The sequence below is a fragment of the Anas acuta genome, chromosome 8 (genome assembly GCF_963932015.1).
Source record: "Anas acuta chromosome 8, bAnaAcu1.1, whole genome shotgun sequence".
NCBI classification, from domain to species: Eukaryota; Metazoa; Chordata; class Aves; order Anseriformes; family Anatidae; genus Anas; species Anas acuta.
Window position 1 is genome coordinate 14,720,736 of NC_088986.1, and position 26,021 is coordinate 14,746,756.

The 26,021-nt window shown below is 35.2% G+C and overlaps 1 protein-coding gene across 16 annotated transcripts in view; it reads right to left on the bottom strand.

Annotated features, from left to right (window-relative positions):
• Nucleotides 1-26,021, bottom strand: part of TTLL7 (tubulin tyrosine ligase like 7) — a 71,878-nt gene that overhangs the window by 37,105 nt on the left and 8,752 nt on the right. For 6 of the 16 annotated variants that reach the window (XR_011099000.1, XM_068690922.1, XM_068690911.1 and 3 more), the window contains exons 2-11: nt 25,895-25,935; nt 18,769-18,857; nt 15,546-15,721; nt 15,220-15,348; nt 13,381-13,502; nt 12,704-12,771; nt 7,809-7,967; nt 6,357-6,573; nt 4,359-4,523; nt 3,395-3,553 (exon numbers count right to left, since the gene is read on the bottom strand). Coding sequence is in view for 15 of the 16 variants with exons in the window: in XM_068690922.1 (XP_068547023.1) it covers nt 3,395-3,553; nt 4,359-4,523; nt 6,357-6,573; nt 7,809-7,967; nt 12,704-12,771; nt 13,381-13,502; nt 15,220-15,348; nt 15,546-15,570 (1,044 nt within the window). In the remaining variant the exon portion in view is untranslated. Of the gene's footprint in view, nt 1-3,394; nt 3,554-4,358; nt 4,524-6,356; nt 6,574-7,808; nt 7,968-11,352; nt 12,383-12,538; nt 12,652-12,703; nt 12,772-13,380; nt 13,503-15,219; nt 15,349-15,545; nt 15,722-18,516; nt 18,564-18,768; nt 18,858-25,894; nt 25,936-26,021 lie in introns of those variants that run through there. The other 10 variants (XM_068690917.1, XM_068690921.1, XM_068690914.1 and 7 more) reach the window with 9 other exon arrangements.

Below are 26,021 nucleotides of genomic sequence, written 5' to 3' on the forward strand. Positions count from 1 at the left end.
TTACTCTATATACTCAGCTTTTTGGTATCTGCATGTTATTTTATATAACTTTTATAATAATAATAAATAAATAAATAAACATCTATACTGAACAAAGTGTCTTACTTTGTCACATGTGATCATTGGTGAGAAGTCTCAAGAAGCCTTGGGGAAAGATGCTATGTTAAGAAAATTACTTTTTCCTAGCAAGAATACACTGTCCCTTATTTTCATGTGTCTATCCCATGTTTCCAGACAGGAAAAATGGTTGCTGACTAATCTGTAAGACATCAGTGCTCTAAAGTAATCTTGATAACGTACCAGCGATACCACCACAATAGGTATTCATAATGACTAGCTACCAAAGCATTGTATATGTATGTCTTCTAAGAGATGATTATTTAGCATCCAATGACCCAAGAACCACGATGTACAAATGACCAGCTTGTGCTAAAAGACACTAGTAGTTTTATCAGGGAGCTACATCTTGATGACTTGACAAAAGAGAATTACATACAGGGCCCCAAAAGTGCAAGCAGATGATGACAGCAAAGCCCTTGAAAACCTAGAGACACAGATATGTGCCAATTGCCGTGGCCAAATAGTGTTCACTACAGGAATGCAACCTTGTGAACTGGATAAAACTGGGCTTAGGGAAAACAAACAGAATACAGAACACAATCCAGAAAGTGTAAAACAAACCAGTAACAGTAAAACTTGGAGATCATTTGGAATTGCTGGCCAGTGAGTGAACAGTGAGTAAGTAGACAGTGTCAGCAAAAGATTAAAACTAATGCTAAGACAAGCTAAGAGCAAAGAAGAAACCATCACCATCAACAGCGTATTCTTCCTGGTGAAAAACACAGGACACTGGCAACTTGCCACAACAACCTACCCACCTTGTTATGTAGAACTAGACCTCTCCTGTTTCTTGCTGGCCTTTTGGATCTCCAGGGGTACAGGCAGGGTAAGCGTAACACAAAAGAAAAGAGTAGACACTAGAAAACTTGCGTATGTGAATTTTAACTACTTCATTAATAGAAATTAGCAATAATTGGAAATTTTAGCCTAATAGGTCCAACGACATATTAACAGGACTGATAAAGTCATGCAAATAGTTTGCTAGTAGTTCAATTATAGCAAATAAAAAACATGTGGAATTGTATATAAGGCAAGTTTGTCTCAGTCACATAAATCACAAGAGAAGTTTGGTACCCTGCACTTGAGGCTTGGTTGCAATACGGATGCAAAACCAAAAAGCAGGCAGCTTGGTCTTAGTTTAGGAAAAGGGAGAAAAATAAGTTATTAAAATCCAAGAATTTCAACTGTATAACTTTGAAATTTACATAAACTAATCTAGTTTGGAAATTTTGGTCAAAAGCAGTAAAACTGAATTTTCTGGAAACAGAAGAGAGATCTAGGTAGCTGGTGCTGCTCAGATGGAAACTGCTAGGACTGTACAGATGCTTGCCAGAGACATTTGGTGCCACAAGATGGCAATCATGCATTTCCCTCAGCTCTCACTTTGATAGAAGGTTCTGGAAGTTCAGTAGCATCAAGGAGAAGGAAAGCTACGTTGTATAATGTGGAATATAAATAAAAGTCATCTCAGGAAAGCAGAGTTATTATAATGTTGGACAATTTATTTCTTATAATAGTTTATTAAGCTATCTTTATAACAGAAAAGCTACATGAGCTATGGAAATAAGAAACTAGATTTACTATCCTAATCCTATTTTGGCAATTTTCCCATAACGCTGGGAACATTCAGGGCCTTGTGATTAGTGCTTGTTACCACTGTTAGAAAGAATGATTCACTCCCTGGAGAGGGTTTTGGCAAGAGGGAAACGGTGGAAAGAGATAAGAGTGGAAAGCTGGGGAAGAAGCCAGAACTGTTTTAGAAAGAAATATATGCATATATACTATTATTACATACAGCGTGTGCATACACACACTAGATGCACATTATTTTATCTAGTACATATATATGCACTCTAAGGTTGTTCTATACTACACTGTATATGGTATATACATTTATACACACACACACTACATGTTTGTACTGAGAGTGCTGCGAAAAGCATGAACAAGCACAGTGAAAATCTGTGGATGAGTGTAGAAACCAGTTTGCTAAGTTTTAAAGTTTGAAATTTCTGCAAGTTTAAGTTCAACATCTGGCAAAATAAGTTAAAGGATAGCCGTATTGTCAAAAGTAGAAGAAATAAACTTCTATATTAAAAAAATAATAATAACCAAGTACACAACTCCTCAAGTCCTGAAGTATTCTCCAGCAAATACGAAAGCAGCATTTATAACTTTGCCAGATCCCTCCCTCACAAACAAGGAATCTAGAAATAGAGACTATCCTCTGGGACTACCCTACCATAAATGGTAAACTTCAGTCTGTATTTAAACAACCTATATGCAAGCTATGGGCAACCTACAAATGATAATCTGGAAGTGTAGAGCTAAATCAAAGGGATTAATAGGCTTTACTTGACAAAAAGGGAAGACATAGACGTAAGTGCAGATCAAGTTCCTGTCAGAAATTGTTTTTGGCTAGGACATCAAAGCTAGCATGGAGGACAGTGAAGGAATTTGTATTTTTCTAATTAAAATTATACTGAACTCTGGAGAGAAATAAGAACAACAAAACAACTGTTGACAGTATTAAAGACCTTAGAACATGGCTGTAATTCAGTAAGTTAATTGCGTACATTTTGCTCATCAGTAGCCAATCATATTCATGAATTATTGTCAGCAGACACATTTTTAATGCAGTTTGCTTTTTTTCTCCAGCTGTACAGCATCCCAGACAGTTAACGTAATGAAATAAGACAATCTGGAAAAGGTAAGTAAATTCCATATGTATATATTAATAATAGAGTAATTAAAAGAACAAAGTAGACAATCCTCCAACATTGCTGGTATTTTCCTCTCTGTATGTGGGTACTTTTAAAGGGCATAGGAAAGGAAAAGAACTCATATTCAAAAAACAAAAAAAAAAATGATTAGGACCACACATTCACTCAAGCTGCCAGAGCTATATACTGAACCATACTCATGAAGGAAGCCCATCCCTAACCCATTTTCCATAAAAAGATCCTCCAGATACAACGCACCCAGAACAATTGGATTAACATTGCATTTCTCATTAAAACTTTCACAAATGTCTAAAATGCAACATTCCTCAAATGCAACAGTTCCTCCAATTAACCTTACCTGAGTCTCCAAAATCACTGACAGGCAGTGTTTCCATATGGCTGCTGCAGAAAAGGTACCATCTAGATACTCAAAAACAGTACCTCCTGTAACACACAGATTTTCTGTGGAAGTTTTCTTACGCAGATATGGATTCAGCTGGAGCTCGCTTAACTTTTAAGAATAAAGTTTGCATTTGTTTAAAGAGGTTTACCTCTAGGAGCCATGGTTTTAGTTTTCTGTCCAGCAGAATATCAAATCCCAGGACTTCAAAGCAGACACTGTCACTTCCTGGTGCTTGCCCTGGCCTGCACATGCGATAAGCATGAAGAACGTGTGGTTCTGCAACTATGAGAGTCTTCACTACTAACTCCTGTAGGGATGTTTTCAGAAAAATTTATCAGCAGAGAAGATACCAGTATATATTGAACTAACGTGTTTCATACTTTCATAAACGCTTTAGTGAAATTATTTTTTAAAGACTTAAAATAGCAAATAAATGTTCAAAGTAACAGACTTTTTCTTACCTATTTACAGATATTTAATAGCTATTGTATTATTATACATTCCATAATACATACTTTTTTTTAGATACATGATAGCCTAAATACTAAAGGTATACTGGGAACAATGCATAGTATAGCCAAACTTTGCCCGTTTCACTTCATAATATCGTTTTCAATAAATATACTAGGAATCATAATTACAGATTGTGCCCCAGCTCTATCAGTCTTTGTCCTATTCCTCACCTGAAGATGCCTGTAACATATCCACTGACTTTAATGGTGCAGGTTCCAATCCACTGATATACACAGCACTGACTGTGGTTTTGAAAATGTTCTCACATAAAATTCACTTTAAGTGCTAGAAAAGTTTTTGAGAGTTTAAATGGGATTGTTCCTGTGTATGATATTACTTATGTGAATAACTAACTGGTTGAAAGGGCTTTGGTGCCTCAGACAAAGTTTAACATTAAATTTATGATCAAACTCTGAATATCACCTTTTTAAAATATAATCATCATTAATAGCACATCACTTGTGGCGTGCATTGCTGAGAATTTGGATTAATAAAGTTTCAAAAATAATATTCAAGTAAAGCAATGGATGACAGAAGCAAATCATTATTTAAGAATATACATAGACAAAATAAAGAAAAGCATATTAGTTTTATCTTACTGAAATATCATTCCAGAATTTGGAGACATCAAGATTATTTGTTTCTAGAAACTCAGTAAACCATTTAATGGAGCGTTTACTTCCTTTGTCTTCTGTTTCATCCCGTCCAAAATGTTCATTATGTTTATTCACAGAGTAGTTAGTCAGATGCATATACAGTTGGCTCTAAGAAGAGAGGGAAGAGATCAACACAATAAACAAAAAAACAAAAAGCAAAAAACCACCACCAACAACAAAAGAACAACACTTTAAATACAGTTCTAGAATAGTCAATTCAAAATAATTTTTTAAAAATGTTAATAATGACAGTCAAACAATTTGAAAATATATTGTGAGCAGATGTTCTGTTGTTTCTGATGTCTCTAATTCTTGGAATTTTCACATACTGAACAGTCTAGCCATGTTATAACAAAATCTGGGCTTGTATTTAAGCCAGTTGCGATCAACATCTGGTTAGGAAATATATCTGCCATTTTTACAGGTCTGTATGTAAACAACTACATAAAAATGTGAAAAGCAATCATAACTTACAGAACAATTACATTGCACAAGAAGCAAACAATAAAGATGGTATTTTGAATTGCTACTTTAAAAGTGCAAAAACCACTTTAGCACCCATTTTATAGACATTCCCACATTTCAGTTGTCGCTCTAGTTTATTTATGAGAAATGTTTTCGTGATAGTGATACTTTAAAGTATCTTTTACATATAAATTCATCTGCCTTGTTGCTATCTACCAGAATTGCTCATTTTTGAATGGCTGGTAGCCATACATTAGAGGGTGGTAAATTTCAAGATGTATTACATAAACAAGTGAGTGCTATGATTCCTTCACAGGTAAGAATATTTAAACAGCAATTTATGTTATCAGTTACATTAAAAACAAACAAACAAAAAAAAAAAAAAAAAAAAAAAAAACACTTTAAAGGCTAACTTATAAATCATGATTTATAAATTTATGTATCTTCCAGTACAGGTATTAATTCAGCTCTTCACCTGCACTATCATGATGACAGTCCTTATCACAGTGAGAGGTCTTTATCATATTTCATTCCTTGTTTGAATGCTAGTTGAAGTTCTAAGCTGGTCATGGGCTTTCTGTTCCAATTCGTTTTTGAAAAGACAGCCAATAGACAACACAAGCCTTCTGCTGTCATTTATCTCACTACACTTATGGTTAAAAAAATAAATGAAATTAACAAAACCAAGCACCTTAATTGCAGGCTAGTTAACAACACATTGTATTAGCACTACAAGTAATGAATTTCTCTCATGGCTTTCAATTACTGCTTTGAGAATGATTATGAAACCTATTGTGTTTCTGAGTAGTTGTAAATGTCATCTTTCCATCAAATTAAATTATTTCAGACAATTAAATCATTTTTCAGACTACAAAAAATGAAACTGTTTTTAGAACATTATATAAATATCTGAACTAATCTTTAGTCTGAAGTTATCCGGAACAATATCACTGTGGAACAGCGTCATCTGAAGAACAATGTCATTAGTGATAAGCCAGGTTATTTCATACAATAAACAGACTACAACATGAACAGTTGCAAGAACACAGAGAAAACTGCTTATCCTGCTGCTCTGTTTATCCAGTCATAGCATATTTCAGTGCTGATAATGCTGAGAATAGTAACAATAAAAATAAAGAAATAAAACGTTAAAAGCAAACTATTCCAAATATAATACTGGAATTTTTCTAAAACATACGATTTCTCCTAAGATCAAAATTATACCGGCATTCTTCAAGAGAACAGTATATAAGTGACAGTATTTAAGTGACAGTAGAGTAAATGGCTCACCGGGCATTTTCTATTGCATAATTACACTGAAGCAGCTCTAAAAGCACATAGAAAAGGAAAAGGAAAGATATAGCACCAATAGTGTACAGAGCGAGGTATAAGAAATTCAAATCCACTGATGCCTGTACACTACACAGGTAAAATTCTACATTCATAAGCAATGAATTAGAATAAACTCCAACTTACCAAATTTGAGTCACTGGGGGGATGGTACTTTTCTGTGCCCATTCTCACCAGTCCATCATGATATAAAAACACTTTTAATGGATCGCATGAGGTTACAAGAATATATACACGTAAATCAAACTTGTAGCCTTCCATAAGAAATGGTTTGTCAAGATATTCCTGAACAATCAAGTGATCCTGAGCTTGTAACTTTTCTCCATTTCTTATTAAAGAGATCCTAGTTACAAACAAAAGTTATTTTAAAAATGTAGGACTTTGACATAACTCTGAAATAATTTTTCATGGTCTTTCAGTCAGGTAGTTAGGCTAAAGACTACGTGGAAAGAGCTTACACAGCCTATTCATAGGGTAGAGAAAAATTGCCATTTACTTACATGGCTTTTAGTTTTCTGTCTTTTATAATACTTCACTTGATGGAAAAAAAGGCAACAAGCCACTTCAAAATAACTTTCTGCTTCCTTTATCACAAATGGTGATAATGGATACCCTTTTCACTTAGAAATTGTTTGGCAGAATTTGCAGCCTCTAGCATCCGTGATTATTCTTCCCCATTTTTTCTGTGAAATATCTCAAAATTTCTGTTTCATTCCAAGAGGAATGAAAACTAACAAAATGGAAAAATTTCAGGGCCTTTACTTTTACAGTAATGCCAATATTAAAAAATTAAAAACAAAAAAAAAAGTAAAAAAACAAGAGCTTTACTATAGTATATAATCCAAATTGATATTACAAGCAATAAAAGTTGAAATGGAAATATTCAAAAATAAGAAGATAAATAATAGATCAAAATATTTAAATCTCATTTGTTTTTTACTGACAATTCCTGTCACAGGCAAAACAGCTTCAACCCAACTGCAGGTCACAGTCTTTTCAGCAGTGTCTCTTCTCCAGTATGAGGGTCACCTCCTTCCAAGACTGTGCCTCCAGCTGCATCCCCAACGATATCTCCTCTATTTCTCCTTCACCTTGAGGTTGCTGATCTTAAGTATGTTTGTGCTGCAGTTTTAGCATGCAATAGGGTACTTGGGCTGTTTTCAGAGCTGTGGAATATCCTGATCTTCCAAGCAACATGCCTGCAACTACTGATACCCTGCCATTTGTGCCCCATGCAATCTAACCCTCTAATTCTAAGCACAAGAGATTCATAAATATATTGTTTGGGTAATTCCACAATAAAAATAATACTGCTCTTAAGACTTACCTGATCATCATCAGAAAATGTATTATTTAATTAAGTCACATTTAGAACAACATTAAAATACCACTTCCAGTTACTTTAGTATTTTAGCTGTTTTTCCTTGTTAATTCTTTGTCCAATACATAACCTTTTTTGTACTGATTGTACCACTTGTATGAAAAACTTCTTATTAAGAAACAGCTTCTGTTAATGATGTAAATAGCACTAGATTTTGCCCTTTCTGGGTAAGAAGACTGAATTAACATGAAACTTACCCATGTCCCATTGCCCCATTAGCTGGTTTGACTATAAATGTTTTCTGTCGACGCTTCTTCTTCAGTTCTTTTACGTAGTTCTGAAACTGTGTGTACTCTGCAGGGAAGATCCATGTTCGAGGAATAAAAGTATACTCCTGAGGCTGACACTTGATCATTCTGCAAAAAAGTACAATAGAATGTCATTGTTTTTTGTTTTTTGTTTTTTGTTTGTTTGTTTGTTTTTTGGTGTTTTTTTTTTAATACTAAACTGATCAGATGGATCAATCCTCTGGATTAAACATCATTTACAATAATCTTCAAGAAAATTTCATTAGCAGAATACTTTTTTGTATTTTTGTATAAAATGTATATTTTGCATAAAAAAAGGAGAGCAGATGTCTGTAGTTGATTTATAATAGTTAGACTTCTGACATATTCACATGCATACTTTAAGAACAACAAAAGCAGACCATCTTGTGCATTTTTGCTTATCATCATATTGTATTTATTATCTTATTGGCATTCATCTCATTTTTTGGCATGCATCTAACTCCTCTAATTCTCCTAAAAGGACAGTAGAGAATTCAGTTAATAGAAGTTTCCATCACTCAAAGCCCTATCTCTGGTAGATAGGAAGCATATACCCACACCACACTGACAGCGCTGGCTAGATACATACAGGTTAGCTTTAAGCAAGGTAGCTTTAATACTGGTAGCAGCCAAGTTTGTGTACTTTGTAGTACTACATGGACTAGCATAGCATGGTTCCCAGCAGGACAAATTTAGTCTTTGCTGAGTTAAATCCTGAAGCAGCTAGCTTGTTTCAGGTATGCAGAACTCCTGGAACTTCACATGTAACTTTGTATGAACTCAGTTTGGGTAACTCTACACTAGCATTCAGGTTGGACATGTCTGGAATACAAATAGCCACAGATCAACAGAAAGCTGAATGCTTAAAAAGAAATGAACTGACATAGCAAGCTACCCAGACTTTAATTAAAATAAATAAATAAATAAACAAACAAACAAACTTTGGTGGAATTTATTATTTTTTTAATTAAAGATTTAGCTGTACTTCTACTTTTCTAATGGAAACTAATATCATCAGGATAACTTACATGTAAAACAGACATACAATATCATTTCAATACTTCATTTTTACTATGAGCCTACACGATGATCCCCATGCACTATAAGACACTCTTACTTTAAGTGCCTCAAATACTAACAGAAGCAGCAGAACTGCCAACCGCATCTGTAAGACTAGGACTGCAGCCAGGATCTACTGGTATAATAGATACACTGTCACCAAACCGTTAGCCAGCTACCCAACAAACACTCTACAGAAGCCACAATAGCTATAGTACTCTTGGAGTACTGTATGAGGCTCAGTGTTCCTGCAGCTTCATCACAATTGTCATTTTTAAAAATCTAGTTTGATGAAAGCCATTCAATATTCAGGAGACAAAAAAATGAGTTGATATAATTCATCATTAAGGCGTAATTTTTAAACTGTCCATCTACTATACGTTTAGAGATGTTACTACCTTGCTAACTGAAGAGTATATCTTAAATTATCCTATAAGTTAGCCGTAATTTATTAGCCATAAAATATCCTATATTTAGGCAAAAAAAAATTAACTTCTGTGTTAGTTTACGTCCCTCTCCAAATTATGTCTCAAATGCATCCTGAAGTGTTGCATGACAGAAATTTGCAATTTAACTCACAGATTTCAATACTCATATCCCCTATTTAACAAATATAACTTGATATTATAGATATCTTATTTTCTGACTGCAATTATATCTGCTCTTTATGCCTTCTTTTACCTTATGCATAGCTGGGTAGACTACAAACAATAACATAAAGCTGAATACTTACTACTTGTTACAAGTTCAGATGCTCGCTAAAACTTTCAACAGAAGAATTAATCTCTGTTCTTCCCTGCCTGGCCCTATTCACAAATGGTGTAGGAACATCATCAAGCAGCTTCCTGAATGAAGACCTATTCCATTACAATAGCCCCATTTTCCAGCACATCTGTTATCTACTACTGTGGGTAACCACTTCTTCACTCTGCTGCTCTGTCCTTTAGCCTTTGCAGTCCTTACCAAGAGGCCTGAGAACTAAAAAGCAAGTTATTGTTCCTCTGAGTGCTATTTTAGCTCCCAGATCCAGTCAGCCCCTGCTCTCATTTCTGAGTACTTTCTGTGCAAAAGAACCAAAGGTGTTTTGTACAGGCTGTAGGTTATTTAAGAAATGACTTGTCAGTTGAGTAACACAGGTTCTACTGCCTATGTTTCAAGATCCTCTGACTTTTCAGATATGAAAGGAGGTTAGTGGATGAGATAGATGAGAATGACTCTTCATCCATGACCAGTTCACAAACCTTTTAAATGTAAACAAAAAACGTCTCATATCTATTCCCTCTCCTGTTCATCCTGTACACCTTTTCCCCTACTTATTGCATACAATCTGTAATCACACTTATTACTCATGAGGAGATTGCATCTATTTACAGAAAATATGATTTAAACATGTACAGGACTTTTTTTCTGTCATAATTCTGTAACTATGCAACTATCTGAGTAAACAGGTCACAGCTACTTGAATAAAGCACGTGACTTTTTCACAAATAGCAATTTGAAACTTGCCAATAAATGTAAGTAACCTCTGGCATGTAATAAAAAAAAAAAATCATTATTAACATTTCAGTTTACTGAGAGGACATTTTACCTCAGCATAATATTTTCCCTGTATATACTAGTCAAATATGACTTACTAAGTAAACTGATCTCAAATATGACTTACTAAGTAAACTGATCTCATGATGCCTGTTATGTGGCAAAAGAAATTTAGCATTTATGGACACACAAATTCAAGTGTTGACATTCAGTTACAAGTTTTGAAATAAGAATTTGCAGGAGATTTTCCAAAGGAACATCTCTTCACCATCACCCAGGACATGTAATTCTTCATACACTCTAAGTATTCAATTTTGTTCTAAATCTTTTCCTTCTCACTTTCTTCTTTATGCTGTTTGCTTACTTCTCACAACAAATGAATGCAGAGATAAATAAATAAATTAATTCTGGGCATTTGTAGCTTGTCTTTGAAAAAAATTAAAATTTTTATAACTCTGTTCTTGGGTTATCCCTTATTTCGTTGTCTCGGAATCAAAGAGCTTTACCTGATCTTACTGAAAATTCACTGTTACCAAAGGAGCTCTTTAAGGGTGTAAAAAAATGTCTATTTATTTATTTTAAAAACAACTGGGTGGGGGTTTTGTTTGTCTTTTTCCTTCTCATCAGCAATCCAAGTCTAGTACACACAAGGAGCATTTGCATAGTTCAAATGCAGCAGGGGGGAAAAATAGCAAGCAGAATATGCTAGGAATAGGTAAGGATCCAAGTGAATAGAAAGGACTGCATGCAGCAGAAAAGCAACAAAACATGATTAGTGTTTCTGCATTATTCTCTCCAAATAAATTTTAAGACAGAACAGCAGCTATATGGAACAAATTCCTCCATTCTAAATACAGAAGTCTGTCCAACCACGTACCAGAACTGACTTGTTTTCACAAGCAGTCTCAAGATATATGACTGAGTTTTGTAAATTATGAATTCCAAATATCGAATTGTGAGGCTAGTACTGCAAAAAAGAGACTGATTAAACATCAGCAGATAGAACAGAGTTTAAGTGCTGATATCACAACATAGATATATTTAACCCAGGGTTATCATACCAGAGAAATTATCCTAATTTTATCTGTAATATGTGCAATCTCAACATTCAGCATCTTTAAACCGTTTCAATCTCAGAATTCAGTAGGTTGAGAGAAAGACTGTATTTGAATGCAATGTGTGCATGAATCTTTTGCTCATCTTGCATATTTGTTTTAAATCACATACCTGCACCAATACAAAAGGATAGCACTGCCTACCAAGCTGACCAAAATTGTTCCATTTTTTCTGAGATCTCTCCAAATAGCTGCTTACATCCATGTGCTATCTCTATGTTTTTACTTAGAATTAAGTCTGGAAGGGGCAGTGAAGTGCTTGTACAGCAGTTATATACTTATGGACCAGAACAAGAGGATTCTGGTCCATAAGCAGGACATGTAGACACCACGGCAATGCACATAATATTTGCATGCATTCTACATATTATGTGTAGTATTTATGAAATAAAAAAGGAAAGAGAACAAGAGAAATGAGATATCACATTACATAAATACACAAAAACAATTTATATTTTGGTAATGGCAAATGCAGTGTAGGTAAAATTTGGGGCCAAAAGATTAACTCTTTTTAACTGTTGTTTAAACTGATCTAGGCTAGAAGAATCAAAATATTCACATGTATTTCTCTGAAAACTCTTCCTTATTACCAGGCTGATGAATCATTATTTACTATTGTTTTCTCAGTTCTTACTCACAGATTCTTAGCTAATATAATTCTTCAAAACCCATCTATTTCACTAGAGGAAGGATAATTTATAACAAAATCAAATTTGTCTGACTTATTTCTGACATAAACAGTAAGATGCTTCACATTTTTAATGTGATATATACAAAAATATTGTCATTAATTATTTTAAAATAAGTAATACCCATTCACATACTAGTCATTTATCCTTTCCAACTCTTACATGATGTATGCTTGGGTATATTATACATTACATGTATTATAACAACTTAAGGCTGCCTCAGGCATTCTGCAGCATGTAGACACAGAACTGAACCCACATCATTTTCCACTGATGTAAACTGGAGAGACACAGTAACTTTGGAAATTATTCTTGGTCCTCTTGTAGCCTCTTCTTAAAAATAAACAAACCTAAAAGGCAATAATTCAGCATTGTACTGCACTAAATGCCATGGCTGAAAATCTTCTTAATAATAAAAGATTACTTCGTCATGTTTCTTGCCAGAAAATCCTTTCTGCAGATCTCTCCCATTCCTGGAAAATGGTTGATTCTCTGAGGGAGGAGCAAAAAAGAAATTAAGTTGGTACTTCTTTAATTTTTCTGTCATAACTAATACAATCATTCAAAACATTCAACTACATGCTCAGGCAAACATAGTCAGTGTCACTTATATATCATTAAAGAAAGTATCTCATGTGGTCTTAACTTATCTATGTGGTCTTAACTAAAGATGCAGTAAGTTGTATTCTCCTCCCAGGGAGGAAAAAAAAAAAAAAAAAAAAAAAAAACATGGAAAAGAAAATATTTATTATCTGGGGAGAGAGCTCTGCCTAATTTACTGCTTAAAATTTATGAGCAACTTATAAATGATGTTTTGCCTCTTCTTTAAAACTATGATAATTCATAACAATGAACTGGCAGACACAAGCATGAAAGAACAGCACCCAAATACTTCCAAATGGTATGAACAGGTAACTCCAAAAAGGAGAACGGTATTTAAAAATATGTAGTGGTATAGCATTGTTGCAATCTGGATGGTATTGTTTTATTGTGGTTTTGTTTTTTTTCCTCTCCATATATGTGTAACCAAAAGTGACACATTACTGAATTTCTCAGAGTGAAACAATTTACTGAACCATGTCTAAAATACTATCACTCTACCTGATAGTTCCGAAGTTCAGCAATCTTTTCTTGTTGCACAGCAGAATCACTCCATATAAGATTAGCTGTTTCATCTTCATCACGTGTTTTCACAAATCCCATTTCTCGTATTACCACACGTACTACAGAGAAATTACATACTTAAGGAATTTTTTGAATATCTAAAAATAGATTAATTTTCAAAATTTAAAAAATTGATCAAGATATTGAATATTTTAAATATTCATCCCTTTGCCTGAGAACAATATTAGTATGCAAGCTCTTATTTAACTTGCAATATTTCCATCAGTCTATTGCAAATCTGTCATTACAATGGTATAGCACCTTGTACCAATCTGGAAGCAGCGTACAATCACTGATGGGAGCTGTAAATAGCTTCAAGGCATTCCACGCTGACCTAGTCAGTGTCCACTTGCACAGCTATTAGAGCAAATTTTGGCCATTACATACATTAATTTTAAAACTATGATAAATATAAGTGTCACTGCACACAGGGAACAAAGCCTCTTTAGTCCAGATATCATAGAATGGCTCAGGTTGGAAAGGACCTTAAAGATCATATAGTTCCACAGTTTATTTAGTATGGTAGTTACAAAAACAAATGCATACATTATTTTAAGATTAAAAAAAAAAAAAAAAAAAAAGAGAGAGAAAAAATACTGATTATGTTCCAGGCATAACACAGGTTCTTGGACAAAAGGTTTTTGTAAAGAAAAAAGAGAAGAAACAAAAAGAAATATTCTTTTTCCTTAAGCTATTCATTCTGCTATCTGTGTAATAAATTTGTTCTGACATCACCTCTCTAAAGAAGACACCTCTGGATTTGAAGTCTTCCCCACCTGGTAAAAATCAGCAAGGTCTACTCAAATATGCTGTGAGTTTGGAATTTGAAAGTTTGTCACTATTCCTGGTTCAAAGCCTGAACCTAAGAAAAGTCATCAGTTGGCTTCCAGTGTAAACAGTTCATTTTGAAACTTCACAGATGCCACAGAAAGTCTCTGAAATACTTACTAGCCCTGAAGTCTTTGGAAAACTTGTTGAACCATTTCCATAGTTGGAAGGAGATAAGGGTAGAGAGAGTCATTCTAAAGTTACCAATAACTACTCCATTGAGGAGGATAATGCACCTGTCTCAATACTGAGCCATTTGTTTTTGTTTTGGAGAGCTATCAGAACAAACCTATTGTGCATATCACAGGCTGAATAGGAGTACAAATTTATTGTCATTATTTGCTGTTAATCAAGAATCAGCATTAGTGGCAACTCCCAGATTCTCTTCTGTTACTACACCAAAAGCTAGAAGAAATACGCTGTTGTTTTGTTCCCACAAACACACTATTTAAAAGGCTGAGGCCAAATTACATGATTCTAGTTTTCTACATCTTTTCTTCTACAACAAAATACAAACTATAGATTTAGTGTGATAGTAGCCTCATCAAAATGCAAAACATTATTACTTTTTAATTGAGAAACCTCTGCATAATAGTAAGGGTATTTAATATTGCACTTAAACTGTTCATCATTTAAGGTTTTAAGTATACATCTGAATTCATATGTAAATCATAATTAATATTTTTTTCCACAGCTATCTTTATTAATTATTTTTTTGCATATCAAAGCCCTTCCCTGAGTAAGGAGTGGGGAGTAATACATGTTTGTACAGCATTCAAAGCTATCAATGCAATGTTACAAAAAAAAAAAAAAAAAGTTTCTCAGAACATAAAACCCTTTCAAAATGACTCACTGTCAGCTTGATGCAAAATCCATTAATTCACCCCATTAGTTAGTAATCCATTCACATCAATTGCTATTATGATAACAAGATCTATAGCTTCCTACCAATTTCATATTTTGTGCCAGCAACATTTGCAGTGATGACTCCGTTCTTCTTCTTTCTGACCTTTCTTTTAATTGGGCTTTGATAGGGTAGTTCCGACCGCAAAGTCACAGAAGCAGTTCCATGGTTATCTTTGAAAAATAATGTTTTAACTGTCAACAACACATTTATATCTCAAATAATGTATACAAATGAACTAAAATTACCATACCATCCATCATGCAGCATCTGAGCTAGTCAGTTACAAACATTTACTTCACTGCAACTTGCAAGTACAAGCCCACAGAAATAATTAATAGGCTATATTAAAAATACAAGACTTGCATACCTCCCTCATTAGGCAAGGATGGCATTATAATCTAAGATAGCGTAGAAGCAGAGCTCAAATTCTGTTCCAAGTTCTGAGGAAACGATGGAGCTGTCAAAGCCAAGTTATTTAACACTCTATTCAGACCATTTCAGTCTCTGGTTGTAGCAAATACTAGTTCTGGAACAGATAGGTATCTGTGTCAAAAATGTAAGAGAAACTGTTACAGATAAAACCTGAAAAAATACATAAACAGTAGAGAACAAACTACCTGTACTTAGTAAGTCAAAAGTGACACTTAAAGGATAAAACAAGTAAACAAGTTATTGTAAATATAAAACTTTGTTTAATACAGTTCAATCATTTTGTTTCTGGGAAAAAATGCAGTATTCATTTGAAAAAAAAAAAAAAAAGATTATACTACCTCATTGTGTTATTTTTATTTCTGTAGGGAAGATTTGGGGCATGCAAATAGGTAATACCGAATTCAGTCAATACTGCAACTGTTTATCTCCAAAAAGCTAAATGAATTTATAAGAATTTTAAACAATTTTTTAATTTAAAATTCAAAATCAGACACCATACATTATGGGTTTTAAAGCACCAAATGGGAAATAATTGAAGTTATTTTAATAACCTTTTTTCACTTTTTCATTTTTCAACATTTTTTTCAATGACTGTCCAATAATCACTTGCTAATATGTGACCTCAGCTTCACAGTTCACGGTACTCTGGGACACAAGTGATGAAAATTGAAAGGCACTTTGGGTTGTCAAGTATCTAAACATCAGTTTCTAAAGGAAGTATTTCTATGAAATGCTATTTTTCATGTATACATTAAAAAAAAATTTTTTAATGTAAAAAAAATATTTTTTTATTAGTAATCTCAGAACACACTACTATATGTGAAAATACCACAAATTAAAAATGTCTTGAAAAAACAGCTTAAGCATATGAGAACAGGCTAAAACATTAGGGGGAAAGAAAAAAAAGACAAAACCCCTCAGGAATAAGACTGCTCTAAACACACCACTACACAACTTTGGGTGTGCAGCATCGGTTATAACAACATCCGCAAGAAGGCAAAAGCCATCTTTGGAAGGTTGCCTCAAACAAATCTAGTAGTTTTCGAAACATATACCATATAATTTATTGTTTTTAAAATGCTTTGCTTTCTCTTCTACAATTGTGCATGTGGCTAAAGTTCCTCACCCTAGCTCTAAATCAGTTCTTATTGTTGCTTGTGGTGTTTGCAAAACTTGCTTAAAATAGCTTCACACAGAGGAATTTCTTCTGCTATATATAGCAGAAAATTGCAATAAAAATCAAAGTTAGCCATGACTTATGATGGGAAATGAATTTGGTCATAAGTCTGGACAAGCTGTACATAGATGCACATTGGCAAAGTTATCACAACATTACTTATAAATATTCCAGGTGGGTGGGTGGGTGCATGCATGCACATGTGCATGTCTCAGAGAGAGAAAGAGGGAAGGAGCAGTGATGATTATATCCTGGACAAGTCACGTTTTTGTTAAGAAAACATAAAAGCAGATACCCTGAGCTGTAAGATCTTCTTTTTCATTTTAAGACAGAAACCTATCCTTAAAAGCTAATTAACATGAAAGAAAAAAAAAGAAAAAAAAAAAAAAAACAGATTATGGTTCTCTTATGACTGTAACCAACATACTGGGTGCCAAATTCTGCTATGAAAGAAGACAAAAAGATTGTCCTCATGACTGCTCAGAGGAGTTCTGCAAATTAACACTGCAACATTTAATTATTTATCCAGGAGGTAGGCACAGGCTATGACACAGATACAGTGTTTGACACCCTACCATTTACTCTCAGCCTTTCCTACTCACAGCATCCTTTGCTGTACCAGAACTGCCTCAGAACGTTCCCTCAAACTGAACTGTAACTGGCAGGTCCATTTGAAGTTTTAATGTTTTGGACACCCTCAGCCAAGAAGGGTGCCTGAAAGTCCTGCTGCCCACTGGCCTCCCAACATCAGACACAAAGGTGGGAAAATGAAGCGTGCATCCTCTCCACAAGCGCTGCTAAGGAACAGCAGCACTGGACACAGTGACTCACTGCACGTTATCTGCTTCTCAGGCTAAGAATACCACCAGAGTACAAGACATGTTTAGTTCCTGGGAATAACACTGAAGTATGCCTGTTTGCCAATTAAGGATTTGTATGTATATATACAAATTCCTAGCAGTTGTTCCTCAGCAGTACTGGCTAAAAACTTTTAATGAATTTGGAAAAATGTCAAGACGACTAACGTTTCCCTGTGAGAAATGCCAGTCCTCACTAACACGCCATGATTTACAAGCTATGGTGTGGCAATAAAAATCCAGCAGCTCACATTGCTTTCATTCAGTTTATACTCATAGACAAATCAGAGTTACTGCAGTGCCTTGGTTTTCTGAAGCTGGGCCATAAAGTTCAAAACTACAGTATGTTGTTGACCTACTACTTTTCTTTATAAATAAACCATTCTACTCTTCAGAGTAGAATACTCTTTAGATTGTTTAATACGGAGCACAAACACCCAGGCGAGAATGTTTTATACACAGGCACAAAGCCTAAAGCCATAATAGTAACCCTGAGTTGATTTTCCAAAACATTTTACATAGGATGCAGACCATTCTGCATCCCGCTGCTCTGGCTGAATTTCCAATTACCGGGCAGAGCGTTTGGCAGTGCCCACTGGATCATGCACACATAACTGCAGCAGTACTGTTGGGCTGTGGTTACATTACAATCTGAGTCAATTCCTGTAACTATGATAAGATTTTACTTATAAAATAAGCATTACCCAAAACCTGTGTTCAGCTACAACAATGTAGAGGCACCTCTCTCCAGTAACCCACCTGAAAGACCTGTTTCTAAGAGATTGCTTTTAAAAACATGGAAGAAACTATTGTATTTCCAAACTGGGACTTGTTTAACCTTGGCAACTCAGCTATCAGGAATCTGCACTCACCCTCAGACAGAAAAGGACTGCAATTCCCAGCATATACAATTTCCCACCTGAAATCAAGATGCACATAAATTAATGAAAGTTTGTTGCTCTCCCATATTGATTCAAAAGCAACCGAATGAAAATGATTAACCTATAAATGGAGAGAGACTTGTGAACAAGAAATTAATGCATCTTTGTCAGGTTAGCACATTCTTATACAAATGAGTACTTTGAATAGAAGCATTCTAGGGAGAATAAAAGATGATCTATTACCTTTACAGTTGCCTGGCAAGGTGTAAGAGCAGCAGCAGGAGAGCTACATTGCACGCAATCCTGTCCTACAGAGCCAGAAGTCAAAACACCTGCACAAAAACACCAAGTGCAGAGACCAGGGAATCAAAGAAGCAGAAACTTTTATTTTCCAGGGACAGCAGAGGTCAGGCACTCTTGCTAGAGAGGCACAGGGTCACACATGGACAGGAACGTAGGCAGATACTTGAATCCAAAGGGAACAGTTTGAGCAAGGTTCAGCAGAAGCAATTAGACAAAGGTAATAGTGACAGAGGCTGAGAGGGTGCCTGGGTGAAGAACAGTGTGAAGAACAGGTTTCGTAGTTAATGGAATAATCCATGTTTCCTTGTTAACAAGTTGTAATTCATGGTAGAAAAAAAGATGCTGTTACACAAACTTAATCAGAAAAAGCTACTCAACTGCCTGAAAAATATTCTTCTGGCCTAGATTATATAAAAGCATTTTTGAACAAATCACTCTTTCATTTCCCAAGTTATTTGCTCCACACTGCTTCCAAGCGACCTCTGCCTTTCATGATCTTTCATTTTCAATCCTGATGCAGTGTGGAGCTGAAAAGGTTATTTTTAGTCTCTAAATAGTAACTTGCATGCCATCTAGTCCTTTTTTTCCCCTAGGAGTAAGCATCCAAGAAAATGGTTGACTTAATCAGATCAAAACAAAGACTGGGGGAATCAAATTCAAACTTAAAACAAAACAGAGCAACTTGAGAATCTGTTCCAGAGAGTTACTCAAGTCAACAAGGTTCTCCCAGGATCATACCAGTGACTATCAAACCACTGCTGCGTAACCTAACAACAAGAGACTGCTTTGCACATGTACATTTAAAATACATGTAGATGTAATTTAACAGATTTGAGCATTAAGAATGATAGATTCATTTACTAACAAATCACTCTAAGCTTGGTAACCAGTTTGAAAAGCTACACTGGCCACTCATAGGCTTAACTTTACATGTATGAACTGAAAATTCAATTTCAGAGCTTAACCAATGGTATATATGATAGTAGCTCTCAATGACAACTGGCATTTCTTAAGTTTCTTCCCGTTGTATCCTATTTCTATATTTACTTAGGTGAAATGCTACAAAAATTGGATTGTCAATTTTATTTGAATTAAATTGGCTTCTTTGTGACAAGTAATCACTCAGCAACGGTAGAATATTTTAGTATATAGATTTTTAAACTAGCAGACTGCTTTCCTCTGAGTTCATTAGTGCTATTTACCCACTGCTGTCAAAAGTGTCTGGAAATGCACAGTAGCTAGGAAGAAATCCACAAAGCTCCCGACATAAGGAGCTTTCACCCTGCGATGGAGACGCGCTTAAGATACAGTTACATAACTTGGCAGCTGACCCCGGGGATGGAAGGGCAGCATCCCAGCACTCCCCTCCCCAGTTACCTGGAAAATTAAAATAACAACAGTTTCACAGAAACATGAAAAGAAAGAAGTGAAAGTAGTCTTCAGAGCAGGGACCCAGCAAATATCAGAGTTCTGTACTGTCAGTCTGACCTAAATAACAAAGATTTCTGCTCCCTTACATCTCAGGATGTGAAAGCCTATATCCACTGTAGTAGGGAAGGCTTTGCTACTTATTACAGAGAGGCTGTTATTTTCATCCAACAAGAAATTCACAAACACTGATTAGAACTTCTTAATACAAGTGATACATCTAGCACTATCAATACTATCTATTCTTCTGAAATATGCATAAAGTACTTCCTCTGTGTATTGAACTCTGAGATGAAAAAAAAATTCTGAAGACCAGGAAAAAAAGAATAAAAAATCTTCATCAATAAAAAAAAAAAAAGATACCATGTGAGATCTTGTTCAGTTACACAAAACTATAATCAACTGTTGACCTGGAATTAAGCTATAAAATGCAACTGCAAAATGAGATTGAAACATGACCAAAAATGATAATAGAGACAAATGCCATCTTCACTATCATCCTGAAATAGCAAAGTAACAATTTGCAGCCATTAAACCACTGAATTAAAAACATCACAACCTTTCCCAATTTTTTTTAATATATCTTGACAAAATGTGAGCAGAGCTAAGCAGTCTGATTTAACACGCTAACAGAACAATTTGGTGGCAAGTTCTCACTCCTACAGAGAAATTCTAGATGCAAAAAGCAATCCTCATTTTGAGGCTCAGTATGTTATCAAAGTGATAAACTTGTTTTACAAAGGCTATCAGTCAGCTGGCTTCAAAATGCATACACATTAGCAATTGTTTTCCTTTGACATTCTGAAGTTTAAAGCAAATCTATATTAATTTCATAAGCATTTGTTCTCAACATTAAATGAGATGAGATGTTTATTCACCAGTTCTTTCAGATGAAGTGAATGTACAAAGTGCTTAGGTGCTTGGTTTGCTAAACAGATAGCTAAAAGCTATATAAGAAAAAAAAAGGGCATGATTCAACACAGCTTAAACTTTTTTGAATCCTGTGCAGTTCTGTAAACTTTCAAGTAGTTTATCCAAATGGCCAGCATTTTTAAAACTTACAACTGAACTACCTGAACTACCAAACAGTAGCTGAAGTAACAGCACTACCTCTGAATCCAGAAGTTACAGTTACTTTAATGAGAGCTAAAGTTTATAACTGCCATTTCACATCTGAGACCTGAATCAGCAAGTTGAAGATTGATTTTCAGTTTAAAAAATTGACCTTCAAAGTGTCTTTCATAGCACAGCACACAATATGACTGTCTGTTGGCTCATTCTCACCCTTCAAAAGCCCTTTTTAAAGTGATAACATATTTCAAACTGTTAGCAAAATATAGATTTTCATACGTTCTGTATATTGGAAAAAAGAGGAAAAAGAAAGTAAGATAGAATCAGTAAACTACAATAAAAAAAGGACAATATTTGTACCTATTTCCTGTTCCGTAGAACATAGGAAGTATATTAATGAAAATGCATGTGAAACGAACCTGTATGACTTAGAAATCAATAGCCTGAAAAACCTCAAATTCATGTAACATTCACAATAGCAAGGAAAAATACCGACAAATTAGATCAGATAACTAGAGTGCCAGTTTTCGTGTAGTAATATTTTAGGTTCAGAAAGCATACTTCTGCATCAGTCACTACTAAAAAAAAAAAAAAAAAAAAAAAAGCATGGATAATGCCTAGGTCTCCTACTACTGTACATCACTTCAGTTAAGTGTTGATTGCACAGTCTTCAACACTACATCCATCAGCAGGAGAACAGTTTACTAACTCCACAACAGAACATATTCCTGCTCCACAATCCCAGTAAGTCCCACTGAACACTGCTGAATACAAACCTATCTTTATTTATTGTAACTACCTACCTCAGTAGTAGCAGCAATAATCCTACTGTCATTTAAACTAGCATTGGAGTGTCATACGTACTTTCAGCCTACAAACCACACCAGTGTGCATTGGCCACATTTTCTCTGCAAGCAACTGGTGGCTGGCATTACATCCAGCAGCCACAGGGAGGCTGGACCCCAATCACCCCAAAGGAAGCATTCCCTTTAAAAGAGACAGCTGAAGGACCTTTGTTTGTTTGTCTTAGGGACCACAAGTGTAGGAAGCTGTATGGAATGTCAGACTGCCCAACGCTTTTTGTGGTGAGACAGCTACTGCCACTAATGAAAGAAATGATGGAAGAGTCCTATTATAATAATGGGCCAAAATGATTATGTGCAATACTAAAATTCTGATAATTAAAAATGTGCTTTCAGGAGAGGAAAGGGTAAATGAGAGCGAGTTAGGAAAGGAATAGAGCTGTGACACCTGTGGGATGATCCCTGCTCTGCATTTGACTTTGTGGTGCACCATCCGTGCTCTTCATTACAGCCTGTCAACACATAGCACCACCTATCGCAGGGCATTTTAAGTTGTGTACACCACACAATCACTGATGGCATTGAACTATTTCTTTCTTTTTCTCTCATTCACTTCTCAAACTATTTATTTCTCTAGGAAGAGCTAGGGATCATAGGGACCTACAATTCAGGACACTTCAATGTCTTACATACATCATCTTACTTATCCCAGTATAACAGAAATAGTGCTATTCCTTTAATGAAGCTGCTCCTTAATTTATAAGTAGGCCATGTGGGGGGATTTACTAGGGATCCTGGGGGAGGAGGAAGAAAGTCTTTAGAAGGCTCCCCCTCACTCATCAAATTCCTCCTCCTCACTTCCAGTTGGTGGCATTGGTTTGGCGTGAAAATGGCCTCAAGTTCAGGGATCCATGAGCACAAATCATTTCTAGAGATCTCTGTATTTCAAGATCCACACCTTAGTCCCGTGTGAAGTCTGTCCATTACATCTTATATTTGACAGGCCTGTACTTCATGGACCTATTTCAGCGTTCCTGAACACACACTGCAATCATCACACATGGCCCACGAAGGCTCTGGTTGAGGATTACATCATCCTGCTTTACACTGTCAACAGTGTAAAGCTGTTATGCTGTCAACATAAGAACGTTTGCTAGTTTAGCAATAAGGATGAGACTCCCACTGCTGCCTGAAATATAAATTGGCAGATATTAGCCTGCAATTTCAGCACCTAGTGCAAAAAGAAAGAAAAATAATGGCTTGAATATGGTACCAAGAGCACTTAAAGAAACATCTATTCAAGCTCTCTTTGACCATGATAGTACAAGAAAGGTGCTCTTGCATGATCACTGAATTGTTTATCATATTATATGGATACTTCCTACTATCGATCAGTTTGCTCAGCTTCACTGGAAACGCTCACACGCATGTATGAGGACTGGTACCTGACTCCTAATATTGTGATGCCCAGATTACATGCTGATATACTCTAAGTAAAACACTACTGCAACAGCACTCAGTGGTAGTAATATTTTACAAATAACTGAAAAAGCTAGCCAGAAACTCCAGCAGCTACAAAACACTACAACAAAAACAATCTTTCCTCCCCACAGTTTAATATTTGGGGCTTAACGTGGTGCCATCAATTTGAAAATAGTTTTTACAAATGAAAACAGGAGAAAATGAGCAGCTTCAAAAGGATGTGAGTCCTCAAAAGCCTCTCTAACTGGATTGACCCAATTTACAAAAATTCCTTTAAAGACTGAATTGGTTCCAAACCCCCTGTGTTTTGCTATTTTAATCCATTTTAGGGGATCTAAATAGAGAGTCTGTCTTCATCAGTAATGAGATGTGACTCTAATATACAAAATATTCCTATAATAGTATATATATTGCTCACCCATAGAGAAATATACCATGTAGTTGAAAAGCCTAGAAAAATAACATGCCTTAAATGCTGAATATAAACTTATTTCTTAGAAGGTCCAAAACAAGAAAGTAAAATGACATACACCAGACCTTCTACACACCAGCTTTACTTTTTGCTTAGAAGAAAAAAAAGCATGAGAATAGTCTACCAAAAAGTAGTTTTCCAGGATGTGTTTGAACTCAGAGGATCAGAATAATGTACTTTCTGAATCATAACCTCAGCCTTACTGATGCAACCCTGTAGTATTGAACAGTTTATTTATCAGGTCAGAGACCATATTGACAATGGCATTGTGGGTTTTTTTGTAGTTAAAATAACTCCAAAATCTGAGGGATAAGTGACCTCAGTATATCTGCTTCCCTTCACGACTTGAATCACAGCAGTAGCACAGATCCAAATTTGGAACAATATCACAGTTAGCCCTGTACTCATCTATCTTGGTCAGCTCCCAAAAAGCAACACTTAAAAGCAATTGGCTCTGGCATGTTTGTTTGTTTGTTTTTAATAGCAAAAAGGCATTGTCTGTTAGGTAAGAGCTATACTCAATAAATGTACTGAAATAACAGTCCTCAGCCTGAGGCTAGAGAGCCATGGGATATTTAAATCATTTACAGGTCTCAACTTGATTTTTCGCTGCTTTTATCTTAATTTTTGAAACTACACTCTCAGTGAAGCAGAAGGGCATAAACTTACACAGGCAAATACATGCTGGCTGCAGAATTAACTGTTTTACAAATAGTCAAAAGAAACAAACACAATCATTTCTTATTATGCTATAATAACCACCCCCCCCCCCCCAACCTAAAACATGGATGACATGGTCCACATTTTTTTCAATGAATTATGTTAGGAAGAATATTACAATGTTTATTCTTCTGTGCTTCTGACAAGATTTGTCTCAAGTCTGGAGGGTAAATGCAAACAAGCTATATGTCACAGGATATTCTCCATAGCCCAATAAAGCAAATGTAGACATTTCTATTGATTTTTGTGGGCTTAAAATCACAGCGTTTCAGCTCCAGAACAGCCCTGATGGTGGCACAGTTCAGGAATATAATTAAAACACAGGCCAAAACTATAGTCTATTTAAATCAAATCTTCAGCACAGTAGCAATTACAGCTAAAAATAACTGAGTTACCTCTGAATTTCTCTCTTTCTTGACAAAGATTATAAGCTTCATGTATCGCTTTTATAATTGGTTGGCAGTCTAGATGCAGTGCTTCTTATTTCACAGCTCATGAAATATTCACAAGTTCAGAAACAGGAGTTACTGTGCAAGCAGTATATAGATATATTTGTATATCTATAGGAAAAGTTGCTCTCCACAAGCATGTTTTACCTTGTTAATAGAGAAAGATTTACTGTATTACTGTATTCAGAAGATGCTCCTTAATCTAGCTTTCTTTATTATAAGGAAAGATAAACTGAGAGCTCCAGGATATATGAGGAGGGAAAAAAAAAAAAAAAAAAAAAAAAAGAGAGAGAAACTGAGAATAGGAGCAAGATTCTCAGAAAAGAACTCATTCCAAAATATGTAGAGAAGTACAGAACACATAGGCATTCAAATTGAAGCTGGTGTATTTTACTTAACATAGCCTGCAATAAAAAGCAATATTCAAAAAAAAAAAAAAACGGTAGCAGCATGTGGCAGTATGATATACCAAATTCTTCTGCACACAAATTACTGATGAGAGTGCAAATTTTTTATTTATTATGAATTTAACTAACAAGATTACATCCTACAGAATAAATAGTCATACCAAGACCTCCTACTGATATGGAAACAGATTTAAAATAATTCCACAGTAGAAGTAGCAAAATGAATTCACTTACCTGCTAGTGTTGCATTGCTGAGACTGTCAAAAGAGGAAGCCCTGCGGAAACAGATTTTTCTATCAATAATTGACAGATGATACAGTTTTAGGCAGCTCTCATAGACCAGGGAAAGACACGCTGCAGC